The sequence below is a fragment of the Indicator indicator genome, chromosome 25 (genome assembly GCF_027791375.1).
Source record: "Indicator indicator isolate 239-I01 chromosome 25, UM_Iind_1.1, whole genome shotgun sequence".
Taxonomy (NCBI): domain Eukaryota; kingdom Metazoa; phylum Chordata; class Aves; order Piciformes; family Indicatoridae; genus Indicator; species Indicator indicator.
The window spans coordinates 6,554,920-6,570,335 of NC_072034.1; the positions used below are offsets into that span (position 1 = coordinate 6,554,920).

At 38.2% G+C, this 15,416-nt stretch overlaps 1 protein-coding gene across 2 annotated transcripts in view; it reads left to right on the forward strand.

Moving 5' to 3' along the window:
• Nucleotides 1–15,416, forward strand: part of BLTP1 (bridge-like lipid transfer protein family member 1) — a 96,128-nt gene that overhangs the window by 65,277 nt on the left and 15,435 nt on the right. The window contains exons 53-67 of one of the 2 annotated variants that reach the window (XM_054392347.1): nt 2,403–2,500; nt 2,786–2,971; nt 3,752–3,920; nt 5,179–5,390; nt 6,662–6,860; nt 7,421–7,480; nt 7,777–8,003; nt 8,470–8,670; nt 8,879–9,009; nt 10,419–10,542; nt 10,632–10,741; nt 11,073–11,163; nt 12,184–12,243; nt 13,874–14,118; nt 14,770–14,985. In XM_054392347.1, the coding sequence (XP_054248322.1) occupies nt 2,403–2,500; nt 2,786–2,971; nt 3,752–3,920; nt 5,179–5,390; nt 6,662–6,860; nt 7,421–7,480; nt 7,777–8,003; nt 8,470–8,670; nt 8,879–9,009; nt 10,419–10,542; nt 10,632–10,741; nt 11,073–11,163; nt 12,184–12,243; nt 13,874–14,118; nt 14,770–14,985 (2,329 nt within the window). The remainder of the gene's footprint in view (nt 1–2,402; nt 2,501–2,785; nt 2,972–3,751; nt 3,921–5,178; nt 5,391–6,661; nt 6,861–7,420; nt 7,481–7,776; nt 8,004–8,469; nt 8,671–8,878; nt 9,010–10,418; nt 10,543–10,631; nt 10,742–11,072; nt 11,164–12,183; nt 12,244–13,873; nt 14,119–14,769; nt 14,986–15,416) is intronic. The other variant, XM_054392348.1, reaches the window with a different exon arrangement.

Here is a 15,416-nt window from a genome sequence, read left to right on the forward strand (position 1 = left end):
TGTAGGAAGAGAAAATGGAAAACATCAGAATCCCTGAAGGATAAGAAGAAAACAAATACTAACCACTCTGATGTTTGTTCCAACTGAAATACATTAGCTCTGGGTAGTTAAGAGAACATTTAGGAGAAGAATAAACCTTTAACAGCTGTCATTCTATTAGAACAATTTTTATTGAGGAACATAAAGAAGTAAAATGGGAAACCTATATAAGATTTTTTGGCAACATTTTTTAGTCTCTGGAGTTCAATCTCAGCTTCGTTTTTATGGGAGGAATTTATTGCCATTGCTGGTTCTTCCCTTTTCTAGACTATAAATTTGTATTGCAAGTAGCAAAAACCTGATGGTTTCTGCAATGTGTGCCATGTTGTGGTCATTCAGGAGGAACATGATCAGCAATCCCTGGGTCTGGGTGCTGAATGCAGAACAATGGAGGTGGAAAATAGATTTTGTCCATCTGACTTGTAGCAAAATCATCAACATGGCTTGAAAATTCCAATTAGTGTAATATGCTAAAGTTGTTTATCTAAATCTGATTTCTGTTTGTGCTGGTTTGGGGCCAGACAGATCGTCTCTTGCCCCGAAAGGGACAAAAGAATGAGACTCACACAAACGGATTGGAGAGTGATGGAAAGTTTAAATGGAAAAAAAAAGCAATTGGTGAAGCTACAGAGAACTACAAACCACAAAGCATAGTGACAAAGAGTATCCCAAAGCGTACAGAACCCCTCACAAAATTCCCAGAGGCTTCCCAATCCTTCCCTTCTTCCCACCTGAGGGTAAACCCAAACCCCCCAGGGCTCTTTCTTCCCCCTCCCACTGCTAGGCAAGTCTCAGGCTGGCCAGGTCTGAGACTGCCCCCCCTCCATTCTCCTCCTGGCATTAGGCCTAGACAGGCCTAAGAGGCCTTGAGGATACTCCCCCGGCATTACCCGATAAGAGAGGACATCTCCCATGGGAGCGGAGAGGGAAGAAAGAGGAAGAGAATGACTTTGCAGATGGCCTTATAGGGTGCAGGACTTATGGGTAGAAATACGTCGTTTCCTGTGTCCACCCCTGTGGGTGGGCACCCAGGACACCAGAGGTGTATCTCATGCAGCAGTGGCAGGGGGCACCCAGCCTAAACTGCCACACTGTTGCACTAAAATATTGATTGCAAATTATCCTTAGATAAAAACTGGGTAAGTACCAGTTACTTAAGGTGGAGTTGCACAGATTAAGAACTAGCTAATGAACAGATCATTGTTCCACGTGCAAGTTTTGAGGGTAGTGTTGGTTTAAAAAGAGCTGGTATACTCTTTCAAACTTGTATCACTCTGCACTGGTTTATATAAAGATTCAAATCCAGTATACAATTTAGTGTCATTCAAGAAAATTATGCTCCCTTAAGGGGATAGATGGAGAAAACGGATTTTAAAGTAATATTTCTTTTCTTTCTTTTTATCTGGTATATGCTTTACAAACTTAATGAAGAAATGTCATTGCAAAAATAGCTTCTAACATACGTGTGGAGAATATATGAAAAATGAGTTAGTTATTAATAACTATTGAGTGCTATTACTCAGTCACTGTTACAATTATTGTTGTAGTTTTACATGATCCCAGTTAAAAATAACTGGAGGGGGAAATAGACAAAAAGAGGAGAAGATTCCTTAAAACTATTTGGAGAAGGAAAACATCCAGAGACATAATAGAGTTATAAAAATTTACTGTTATTGGTCGTTTTGGATTTTTAATCCATGATTTAACTGCCCATTCTTGCCACCAAATAACTGCAGTTAGAAGAATTGGTGTACATGGAGAGTATTAATGGCTTAGCCCTTTACCAGCAAGACAATCCTATAAACTAAGACTGAATATAGATCAGGTCTCAAGGAAAATTTAAACCACAATTACTCCTTCAGGTTAGAGCCTATGGGGAGATGCAATTTGGGATGAAATGTGCCAGGATGAGAAAATAAACACAAAAATAAAATAAGCACAGAACATTCTTTCTTCCTGTCCCTGAAAGTACTGATCTAATTTCAATTCCTATTGTCATAATAAAAATTAAACAATGGACTGAATACCCTGCAGATAAGTAGGGGATACACTGGTGCAGGAGATGGAAGATCCTTTTGAAGACTAGGTGTTACTTCTTACAGCTGTGGAGCCTTTCTGTGGAAGATTTCCCAGGAGGGAGGAACATGACTGCTTCAGTTCTTAGTAGAGGACTATTGACTACATGTAACAAGCTGAATCTGTACTGATGTCTCCCCTGTACTGATGTTCAGCCTGTATTTGTTTCTATAAATCTTCAACTGTTTAAAACAAGGCTTAATTCACTGTCATGTGTTTTTTGCATCTATTTGTTTTAAATTATTTTCTTTCTTAAATCTCTGAATGTGTGTATTTCATGTGTGCAGGAGGGGAGCAGCCCATACCTCTTTGGAATGAACATGATGGCACAGCTGATGGAGACAAACCAAAAATTCTTCTTTACTCATTGAGCCTACAGTTTAAGGTAATCTTATGACAAAACAGTGGTCCTAGATGATCTTATTGAGTTTGGGGTTCTTACCTCAAAGCTTATTGAATCAGGAATACTCTGCATGAAGAAACAGACCTGGAGTTTGTATCCTGCCATCTTTTAAAATAGTTTAGTGGCATTGTATTGTGAAAAAAAGATTATGTGCTCTTTTTTGCTGCTCAATGGAAATTTTTGTTTGTTTTGGAGTTGTTTCTTTCCCCTTTCCCTTTATGTTTCTGAACCAGATCCTAATCACTTTGTACCTTCCTTGCTCATTAGGGAATTCAAGTGACAGCTACAACCCCCTCAATGCGAGCTGTAAGATTTGAAACTGGGTTGATAGAACTTGAACTCTCAAACAGACTGCAAACCAAAGCAATGCCTGGAAGTAGCAGCTACCTCAAACTGTTTGGGAAATGCCAGGTGGATTTAAATCTGGCATTAGGACAGATTGTTAAACATCAGGTTGGTCCTCAACATCTTTGATTATTATTATTTTTGGTTGTTTTTTCCATCTTTTCTGCAGCACAGACTTCTGAATATGCTCTTGTATTTGGTTAAATGGTTGAGCAAAAGAAATTTTGCACTTGAGGTGACAAGGGACTGGAGGTGACTTCTCCAAAGAAGTAGTAAGTCTTCATTATGAAAGGCCAGTGTAGTAAGAAGGAGTCAAATATAGACTTCATACTATTAGTATTTTAGAACTTATTAGCCCTTTGCAGCAATGGCTTTGCTACTAAGTCAGTCACAAATTTTGTGGATATTGCATATATTTTTAGGTAATGTGAATGAAATAGTAAGATCAGACAAGATCCAAACTTGACTAGACCTAAATTTTGTCCTAGTTCATCTGTATTAGATTGACAGTTGTGTCTCTTGGATTCTTAATCCTGCTGTTACCTGGAATCACGAATTCTGACATAAAAAATGTGATGCCTAGAAGCAAATACAAGCCTTAGAACCTATAAATATACTGTCACAGTAGAGTATCTGGATATATGAATAGTTATTATAGTTAATATTTTATGATAAATAAGGAAAATACCGTCGTGATCAGAATTTAAGAAAATTGAATCTCGTTAAAAGAACTTTGGCTAAAAGAGAAAAAGTGGAAAGGAGACATCTTTACTTCTTGTTGTAAATTTACATTTTGTCAAAAGCAGTAATTTGATTGCTTTTCCCCGTCCCTGAACTCCTACCTGCTGCAAACTCCTCTGCCTTCCCTTTTTTTCTTAACGTTTTAAGGTTTATGAAGAAGCTGGCTCAGACTTTCATCAAGTTGCCTATTTCAAGACAAGAATTGGATTAAGAAATGCTCTCCGAGAAGAAATCAGTGGCTCATCAGATAGAGAAGCTGTGCTCATTACTTTGAATAGACCAATTGTTTTTGCTCAGCCTGTGGCCTTTGATAGAGGTATTGAAAAGACTGAGGAAGCTTTTTTTTTTTTTTTTCCCAAGAGACTTGATTATTTAAGATTTTGTAGTTTCATGCTGAATCAAAATGTTAGGTAGTTGAGAAATTTAGGAGATCTAGTGTATACCTGGAAGGGCCAGAGAGGTGGGCTGCAGAGACTCTTGTGAGGTTTAATAAGGCAAAGTACAAGGTCTTTCCCCTAGGTCAGGGCAACTCTACAGGGTGAGGGATGATGAAATTGAAAGCAGCTCTGCAGAAAACGAATTGGGGGTGCTGATGAATGAGAAGCTGGACATGAGGCAACAATGTGCCCTTGCAGCCCAGAAAGGCCAATGGCATCCTGGGCTGCATCAAAATAAGTGTGGACAGCAGATTGTGGTCAGACTTCACCTGAAGTACTATGGCCAATTCTGGGGACCCCAACATAAGATAGACATGGACCTGCTGGAGCAGGTCCAGAGGAAGGCCACAAAGATGATCAGAGGGCTGGAGCACCTCTCCTATAAAGACAAGCTGAAAGAATTGGGGCTGAAGATGAGACCTCTCTGGGGAGATCTTACAGTTGCATTTCAGTATCTGAAGGGGACCTACAGGAAGGTTGGGGAGGGACTGTTTAGAAGGGCTTGTAGCAACAGTACAAGGGACGATGGTTTTGAACTGGAGCAGGGTAGATGAAGATTGGACATAAGGAAGAAACTCTTTACAATGAGAGTGGTAAAATGCTGCAACAGGTTGCTCAGGGATGTGCTTGAGGCCCTGTCCCTGGAGACATTCAATACCAGACTTGATGTTGCCCTGAGCAGCCTGCTCTAGTTGGAAGTGTCCCTGTTCACTGCAGGGGGGTTGGACAAGATGACCTTTGAGGGTCCCTTTCAACCCAGTGCAATCTGTCAATCTGTAAATCTGTTAATAACTCCTAATGTTAAAAATTTCATTTGCTGAGCTGGTTAGTTTTCATATGATTTGAAGAAAGTTGTTTTCTAAGTCTTCACAAATCAATAATGCTGAGAACAGCATCACTTTCTGTATCATTGATGTGTTCACTTTGATGCTAAATCATCAGCTGTGTCCGTCTTGTCCTTTGCAGCATGAATCTGTTCACTACCTCCCAAATCTGTTCCCCCACTGTTGTATATCCCTGTCTTAAAGTAATGGAGAAACCATAAAAATGAAAAAAAAAAATTTACTGAATGTGCTCTTTTTTTGTTGTTGTCGTGTGAGCTGATTTCAATGAAGCATTTCTGCTTTCTTCATAAAGCTGTCCTGTTTTGGCTGAACTACAAGGCTGCCTATGACAACTGGAATGAGCAGAGAATGGCTTTACATAAAGATATTCATATGGCCACAAAAGAAGTAGTGGATATGCTGCCTGGGATCCAACAAACCTCTGCACAGGCTTTTGGAACTCTCTTTCTTCAGCTGACTGTCAATGACTTAGGAATTTGCCTGCCCATCACGAACACACCTCAGGTAATCAAAATATCTGAAGCAACTATTAATAGTCTGCTCCTGAAATACCCATTTGTACATGGATTTTATGTCCATAAATGTAATTTTTAGTCACACCAACACACAATTCATGGAATGCTGATAATTGCACTAGTAATGTAGCTTGTAATAGAAATGGTGTCCTCATTTATAGAAGAGCTAGGTTATGCATGTTTTGAGGAAACCAAATGGATTCTTTTTTTACAAGAAGCACTTTGTAAAGGCCTTGGGAATATTTCAGATGGAACACGTTTTCTTGAAAGCTTCCATCAGAAAATCCAATTTATCTATTTTTCAAACTCTGAAAACTGTTGGCTTTAATGTGGTTTTCTTTTTTATTTGTTTGTTTAATTAAAACAAGGAATGAGAGAAAGAATAACTAGTTGAGGTACATGAATACATGTTTTTCAGTTACTTCCGTGTAGGAACTCTGACTGGGTTAAAGAAAGATACTTAAAATGCAATCACTGAACAAATGTCTGTCATAGTAGTACAATACATTGCAGTACAGTACACAGTACGTAAGTAGTACAAACCTATGCTGGATCAAAAGAAGTCTAACTTTAGATGGAATATGTGGGCTTTTTGGCAGTTAAGCAAAATTATAGGCCTTCATATGCAAAGAGCTGGAAAAATAATCAATCTGTGTATTGAAGACTGCATTGTTGTATCAAAATAAGCACAGAATGATAATGTAACATTAAAGCTACTATTCATTATTCAATACATGTACTATTCGTTATTATTGTTATACAATCTGTGTATTTAAGACTCTGCATTGTTGTCAGTATCAAAATAAGCACAAAGTGATAACGTAAAATTAAAGCTACTATTCATTATTCAGTCAATTGATGTGCAACCCTTCTTTGGAGAAAAAAAAAAAAATCAATCCTGGGCTTGTGTTCTGAGGTCATGGGACTATATGGTTCATAGCCGTTGATTGTCCAGTCCTTGATCACAAATGGATTTTCCTTACTTTGCCAGATAAGCTTGACTCCTGGTGCCTGTGGCAATGCATCTAACTGTGCCCTAATATTTTACAATGTAGGTGATGAGTTTAGAAACCAGTGCAAGACATTGTACAGCCAGATGTGATGCTATTCAAAGTAAAGTTCTGCAGAGAAGGGAAAATACTAGGAGATATAAGAAGGAGATCAGTTTTCTAATATGGAAAGGAAACCACCATTAAACACGTTTAACACAATAGCAGTTTGACATTGCAATGACCAATAAATTGTGATTTTCTTTTCCAGTCTAACCACACTGCAGACCTTGACACCGGCTCTGCTTTAGTCCTGACTATTGAAAGCACCTTAATCACTGCCTGCTCTTCAGAGTCTTTAGTTAGCAAAGGCCATTTTAAAAACTTCTGTATCCGCTTTGCTGATGGCTTTGAGACGAGCTGGGATGACTGGAAACCAGAAATCAGAGGAGATCTAGTCATGAACGCATGTAAGTGGGTGTGATTTCATACTGGGCAATAGTATTTCAGATAAAAATCCACTTTTACCCTTTTCTGTGATTTCTTAAAATGCTGAATTTCCCCCTAAAATATAAAAGATGTTTTGAAAGCAAAATAATAAGGACCTGAAAGGTTGTATTCCTTTGTTATTTTCCTTTATGAATACCTTCATTGCTGTATGTCCCATTTAAGTTCTGTCTGAGAGATGTTGGAAGGGTTGATTGAGTTGCTTTTATATAATTTCATAAGGACTCGGTAAGTTTTGAATAGTTTAATACAGATTCATTTATATGTGTTTGTGTGTGTGTATATATATATATGTCTTGAATTATGGTGAAGATTCTAGAACTTGTATGGAAATCTAATTTCATGTTACTGAGTAAATTCACTTTAAATAAGAATTGTCGTTCAATGGGAATAAAAGCTAAGCCTCCTATCCTACACCACTCATGCTTTAATGGTGAAAGGCAACAGACTGAGGTGGAATTTGGAAGGGCTGGTCTAAAGCACCTTTGACTGTCTGCCTAATCAATGTATCTGCTTCATACAGGTGTCGTGCCAGATGGTACATATGAAGTTTGTTCTAGGACAACAGGGCAGGCTGCAGCAGGTAACGCACTGTTTTCATAAATCAAGTCCTATAAAAATAAAGCGTTCATAAAACATGAAGTTAACATGTTGTAATTTTGTTGGTGCATTTATTTGTTTGTTTACTATCTTCTATTACTGGTAAATTACACTCTTCAATGTTTTTATCTGCTCCATCTTTAGAAGCTATTCCATATTTTGAGTCACCTCAGCAACACTGATGGCTGACTACTCCGTAACTCACAATGGAAGATTTTTTAAAAGAGGAAAAAATCATTGAACTTTTTTTTTCTTTTTTTTTGATTCTTTTAAATGCAGAAAGTAGTAGTGCTGGAACCTGGACTCTGAATGTGCTTTGGAAGATGTGTGGTATTGATGTCCATATGGATCCAAACATTGGGAAAAGATTGAATGCTTTGGGCAATACCCTCACAACATTGACAGGAGAAGAAGATATTGATGATATTGCTGACCTCAACTCTGTAAACATAGCTGACCTTTCAGATGAGGATGAGGTTGACACCATGTCTCCCACTGTACATGCAGTAAGTGAATCTATCAAAGTAAGTGCTACTAATTAAAAAAGGCATGGCAAAGTCTTCAGTTAAATGGAAAGATCTTAGTCTTGAGTTAAGTCTAGCATGTATGTTTGCTCTATTAACTCCATATTTCAAAGGCAAGAAATCAGAAATAATATTTCTACTAGTGTTTTGTGGAAATACCAATCTGGATTTGAAAAGATGGAGGAGCAATACCTAACTGCAAGTACCTGAGCTGGAGAAGCTGTGGTTGTAGATAAGTTTTCTTAATGGGAGATTAAGTTACTAATATGAGCAAACTGGAAAAAATGTTTTTGGGGTGCTTCTAACCCATATGCTACTGACCTTGCTTTTTGGCCTCACATACCATATGTTTTAATAGATGTTTTGTAATTGCTATCTTTAATATTTCTTGCCTGCCAGCAGTGCCAGTGTTAATTCCAGAACGCTAATGTTCCTGTTTGTTGTTTAGAAAGCAGGTGGAGGTACATTGTGTGGAGATGCACGCAAGCTAACATTTGGGCAGCGGGTTGTTAATCACCTGCTGGGTTTGAGCCCCCCAACCCATCGATACTCTGTTCCTGTAGAATATCTATTGGGGTCAGCCAAGTGTGATTCTCTTCAGTCTAGCAGATCAAGCATGAAAGCAGGCAGATCCTGCTCATGGGGACATGTATGTAGTAGTTACAGTGTGTCTAACTGAATGATGGGGTTTGGATCACGGGGAAAAAAAATCCAATCAGCTGCTTTTTGAGATGAAACTGATCTTTTGCATGCTCTAGTCCAGATTTTGAGGTGTGAAATTCACTTTGCCTATTGTTAAATCACACTAATGCACCAGTTCTTGATGAGAACATTAATAAAATGCTTGTTTTAAATAGGAGATTGTTGAACACCGACGGCAGGGAGCTTCTAGTATCCAAACGGGAGAACAGCGAGGAAGAAAATTTGTGAAACGTTTAGTTGATATTAGAGAACTCAATGAGCAAGCTAAAGTCATTGATGACTTAAAGTAAGTTGGGTTTTCTTCTAGCACACAAAGTTTGGGCTAGCAAACTGCAGCTGAATTCTTTTCTGTTCATATCCTATATCTTGTGATATTCTGATGGTTAGGTGGGAATCATTTTCTTTATTTAAAAGTTAAAAATTGCTGTTTTAGATTCCATAAAAAAACCAAACCCAAAACCTCTCTATGCTACCCCTTTCTCAGATGTCTCAAGTTCCACAAGTGTCAAATTAGTCTATATTCTTTCTGGTTCTGCATTACAATGGCTGATTATAATCAATTTCCTATTGATTTAAAATCACTTTGATTTATTATCATGGTGATTACTTGAACAAAATATATTCTTTTTTAAGTCTAATAAGCTGAGTCTCATTTGCTGGAAGAATAAAGAGACTATTTTTGCATCCTGTAGGTGATATTTTTAAATTAAATCTCCTATGCTGTACTTGAAAACCCTGAAGAAAAAATTACTTCAAATGTAATAAATTCCACCTCAATGTCTGTGAATTCTACAAATAATTTTTTGCAGTCATAGTTTGTTTGCCTTCCCTTTTTTTTTATTTTTTTGGGTCCTCTTCCCTAAGACAGACCTTCTGTAAATGGATCTGCCCAGGATGGGAATATGGAGCTTGGTAATTACTTGTTAAATAATGAAGAGGAAACACGTTTTACTGCTTGCACTAGGAATAAAATTCTGTCACCATTCAAAGGACAATTGTATCTGAACTTTGGAATTTTAGGTTAATTGTTTCTTCTAATACGAGTTCAAGAATCTGAATTCAGCTTTATGCCTGTCTTTTCTGTTTATAAATGCTACAGTAAACTGGGATTCTTGAAAAGCAGCAGTTGCTTCACAGAGGTTTTAAAATTATTTAGCAGAGTGTTTTTTCTGTAGGAGTTCAACTACAGAAGGCTGGCGTTGGTGTGACAGGGTTTTGTGCTGTTACAGCAGGAGGATTTTTCTTCTTTTTGATGGGGATTCTCAGATTTGTCCTTTATGTTTCTTTTTAATTAAACACTGTCATGTGATTGAAAGAGAATAGGAAAACTCATAGTTTAGTTGTTTCAGAAAGCCCTAGTTGTAACAAGAGTTGCTGTGTTGCCATTCTTATTCTCCACCTTAGTTAGCATCATGGTAGCACTGTTGTTTGGGGGTCTCCTTGCACCCTAGTTTGTTCTACATCCTCTTCTGCTTTGTTAAGTCACTTGGAAAAAGAAACTTTAAATCGAATAGTCCTGTTAAGGACAAAATATTATACCTGACAAAAAATTCTATCATGAAATAAGAATTAAAAACAAAAGAGAAAATGGGATAATTCTCAGGGAAAGCAAAGCATCATTTCAACACAGATTTTGAAATGGGGGAAAATAATGTCTCCTGTTTATAAGATAACTTAACCATGATTTATCCCCAGAAAATTAGGTGCAAGTGAAGGAACTATAAATCAAGAAATTCAGCGCTATCAGCAGCTGGAGTCAGTGGCTGTGAATGATATCCGCCGAGATGTTCGTAAAAAACTGCGTAGATCCAGTATGAGGGTGAGCAGCAGTAACCTCCTCTAAAAATATGATGGCAATTGCATTGCATATTTCTCAGTTGTTACATTTAAATATTATTTTTGTTTTAGGCTGCCTCCTTGAAAGACAAATGGGGTCTCAGCTATAAACCCAGCTATAGCCGATCTAAGAGTATTTCAGCATCAGGAAGACCACCTCTGAAGAGAATGGACAGAACAAGGTAAGCTTCTGGGAATCTGAGAGCTGTGACAGCAACAGCTGTCTTTGTAACAGAGGAAATACTGGACTTTGGCTGTAAGAGTCCTTGTACTTGCATAAAGAAATAAGCAGAGATTGACTAGCAATAGGCCACTGGCCAAGTAATGTACAGTTTGCTTCTCCTCTTCTGATTCTGAATCAGTGCTTCTGATTTTATGCTTTATACCTTCATAGAACTCCACATACTGACTGTACTTTTTTATTGTCTTGTATTTGCATTGTTAAATGCTTGCATGTACATAAACCCCTGTAATAAAACTCAACAAGCTGCTGTGGTTTGGTTTTGCATATAGCTCTCGACTAGGAGACAGTGAAGACCTCCCAGACATCCGTGTAGATGCTGCATCTCCTGGACCCAGAGTAACCTTCAACATACAGGATTCTGTAAGAATTACTTTATATGCCATATATTTTTTAATCAAATTCCTTGTAGTATTTGGTCACAAGTATAGCTAGGCAGACCAGAACTGCTTATATCATATAATCATAGAGTGGTTTGGGTTGGAAGGGACCTCCAAAGGTCATCTAGTCCAACGCCCTTGCAGTGAGCAGGGTTGTCTTCCACTAGATCAGATTGCTCAGAGCCTTGTTGAGCCTGACCTTCAATATCTCAAGGGATGGGGACTTTACCTCCCTGGGCAACCTGTTCCAATGTTCCACAACCCTCATGCTAAAGAACTTGTTCCTTGCATCCAATCTCAGTCTCTTCCTGAATTTCGAACCATTGTTCCTTGTCCTATCATTGCAGGCCTTTGTAAGCAGTCCCTCTGTAGCCTTCTTCTAGACCCCCTTCCAGTACTGGAAGGCTGCTATTAGGTCTCCCCAGAGCCTTCTCTTCTCCAGGCTCAACAACTCCAATTCCCTCAGATGGTACTCATAGCCCTGATCATCTTTGTGGCCCTCCCCTGGATCTGCTCCATCAGGTCTATGTCCTTCCTGTGTTTGAGGGCTCCAGAGCTGGACACAGTTGTGTGTCTATTTCTATTAGTGCGTGCCTCAAATTATGTCTGTGGTTTTGGAAGATAGATTTGTTTTGAATAGAGAGATGTGTTTTGAATTCTTAACACAGAAATTAATGCAATCATTAGTGAAATAGTTTGAAAATAGTTTTGGAAGTTTTATTAGGCTGATGCAGTAGTAATTGTTGTGTAATTATCAGAAGTGTGCAAAAATCATCATAGTATTTTTTGTGTTTGAACGTGTTTAGAGTTTTGGAAGTGGGTTTTAGTCAGTTTGCTGTATCCCTACAGGTATATCCTTCTGTGTGTTTGAATAGATTGTTGAATCATTCATTTTGTTTGTTGTGTTTTCGTGTTTTTAAAATGTTCTTATTATGTTGTTTTTTGCATGGCTGACTTTATTGTAATTGTTTTAATTTATTTTTTTTTTTCACTTTTAATTAAGTTGAATAAAACAGCTTTGGTGATTGCACAATCCAGCTGTCCAGGGGAAGGGTATTTTCAGGTATTTCTGAGAAGAAACAAGTATTCTTTGCCAGAGAACTAATTTATCTCACAGGGAGCTGCTTTTCAATGTTTCATCTCTTTTGCACTTAGCTAAACAGAATGTATATCAAATTTAAAAATATTTAAATTTGAATAGGTCAAGTAAGCAGAACAGGGCTGAGTTTTTATGAACTTTGCAGAGTATTTCCACACACTTGTGTAAACCTAAAACTTGCTAGTTTTTGTAAAACGAATTACTGGAATTTTGTTAGTATGTTTATGGAGACTGATTAAAGCTGATGTAAAGTGATGGAAGTCTTCCAACCTTGAAATATGCTTTAGAAGAAAAACCTTAGTGTGTGCCTTCACACATTGTGTTCCAAGACTGCAGGCATCAACACCAGTACAAAATAATTGCTAGGGGGAGGATGTATTCTTATGCTTCTGTTTCTGACGGAACTTCCGTAGTTAATAGGAATATTTTCAAATAATACTGAGTAGGGAATGTACTGAAACTTAATATTCAGGGGAAAAAAATGGTGGAGTTCAACTACTTTAAAAAAAATGTGTGGGGAAAACCACTAATGAAGATCTTTTTTTCTTAAAACAAACCCCAAAGCAACCAAACACAAATAAAACCCAAAACAAACCAACAAAACCACCAACAAAAAACTACAAACCAGCCAAAAAAACCCACAAACAAACAAAACCTAACAAACCTCCCAAAACTCAAGAGAGAGTAACACACTTCCAACTCACCTCATGCTCCCAGGAAATATATTCTTATTTCTGAGAGGGAGGTGGACATGAAACATAGAAATATATTTAAATTCTACCCTTTTTGTTGTTGTTACATGTAAGTTCCATTAGCTCAAGTTTTGCTGGCGTTTTAAAATGCTATCAAACACTTAGAGGTACCAAATGTTGAGTATTAAAAACCATTGATATCTTAGTGAGATTACAATGCTCTCTCTGTTAGAGTAGAGCTCCAATATGAATGTGCAGATAATGACTGCATAGCTCTGTGGTAACACTGTGTAGGTATTGCTGGTGTCAAGCTAACAAGTCTAGGTATTTGTCACAGGCAATTTCAGAAGTTGATGTTGGAAAATTGCTTGTATGGTGCTTGTGGTGTGCTTTATGTGAGAAACAGGAGGTCCCTTTTGGAAATTTGGCCCAAAGGTGGTTTGTGTTAAACCACACCTGTCCAGAACTGCAGATCAGTGCTGTACATTCTGTGTTAGCATCTGCATGTGCGCCTCACTAATGCTCCTGGGCGCCTCACCCCTCTACAACGTTCATGATGATTTTTGCTGTCTTGTTCTTTTCTTTCAAAGTATTTTTAATTTGAAATGAACTGTTTCCATTCCTTCTGATGGTGTCAGTCATCAGAGCATGATTCGTATTTAGCTAACAGACTGAGCTCAATCACTAGGCAATGGCAAACGTCTGCCTACCAAGCTTTCATTTCTTTCTTTCTCATCATCTGCCTTGCAGTTTCTCCACCTGCTGTCTCTGTGTTGTGAGGAGCTTGGGGGTCACAGTTTCTCATAGCAGTCTTGCTTTTTTATTTCCAGATCTATCTAATGCATTCTCAGTTGAAAGAGTGTCTGTGAAAATTTAATATCTTTTTGTCTTTCTATAATCAGTTTCCAGAGGAGACAGAAATGGACCTTTTGTCTGTAACTATTGATGGTCCCTCCCATTACTCATCTGCTAGTGAAGGCTCATGCTCGGTATTTGGTTCACCCAAAACTCCAGTAGGCTTCTCACCCGGCATTCCCTTCCAGCCTGAAGAAGGGCGCCGAGATGACAGCTTATCATCAAGCAGTGAGGACTCTGAGAAGGAGGATGACCATGAAAGAGAGAGGGCATATTTTTATAGGAAACCACCGTAAGTAATGGTCCTAAGGCAGAATACAGAAATTAAGAGAATAGGCTTTAAATACTGACTTCAAAGCTACAAAATCTGTTGTTACTGATGAGGGGTTTAATACTTCCTTAAGTATGTATGTGGAAGGCAGGGGAGGTTGCATTCAGCAGAGGTGACTGTGAAGGAAGGAGGAATTCTGATCCAAAAAGAATGCAAGTGTTAGAAATTTGTGGGCTTGTAACAGAAGAAAAGATCTTGGAAAGCGAGTTTTTTTTAAGTCACGGGACTGGTTTTAGTGGGATCAAATGACAGATATGTCAAATGCAGCATAACTTCCAGTTTTATCCAGTGGTTATACCTCCACAAAGTGCATGTAAAAATATATTTACAAATATGAAAATGATTGTATACCCTTGTTCATTCTTTTTTTTGACTGAGCATTTAAGAAAAGCTTAGTTCTTTGTTGTACCCTGTGCTAAGAAAGGATGCTTAGCAATGCGTTATGTGTTAAGGGAAGATGGATCACTGCTTTGCTGTGGATCACATAAGGCTTTTTCCACAAAAGCTGTTAAAAGATTCTCTCCTGAGTGTGGCCATAGTCTTAGAATGCCTCCTTCCATCTGTTGAGGCAAAAGCCATGCTAATATCTAACCCACAACTGTGCCTGTGCAGGAGCACCTCCCGCAAGAAAGCGACGGGCTTCGCTGCCGTCCACCAGCTCTTCACTGAGCGCTGGCCAACAACACCTACCAACAGAAGTGTGACTGGCACCACCACAGAGAGAAATATTGACTTTGAACTTGATATCAGGGTTGAAATTGATTGTGGAAAATGTGTATTGCACCCTACAATGGTTCAGCAAGAGCACGATGACATTAGTTTACGGAGGTAAGAAATACGTTATATAGTCGCCTTATGAGGGAGAAGGTATGAGTAGCTTTTTCTGCTTCACCTGATCTTTCCATCATTAAGTCATGACCATATTTGCAATAATTAATGATTCCTAAGCACTGATCTGTTTGAAAAGCATGGAAGATTAATTTGTAACCATCACTTTATTTGTAGCAATTATCACTACGTCAGAGCACCACCATCAGCTGCAATTGTTATGGCCGAGTAGCATGGGGAGTTTTCTTATGATCTCTGAGGGCTTTCATTATTTTCTGAGTGTAACAGCATGCTGACATAAAGGATCTTTCATAAGAAAATAATGGTTTTTTTATCATCTAAGACAACAAAAGTTCTGATCTTAGTGAGGTTTCTGCTCATCCTCAGTTTTTAAATTCTTCTTTTTTTCATGTGTATGTGATTTGGGATCT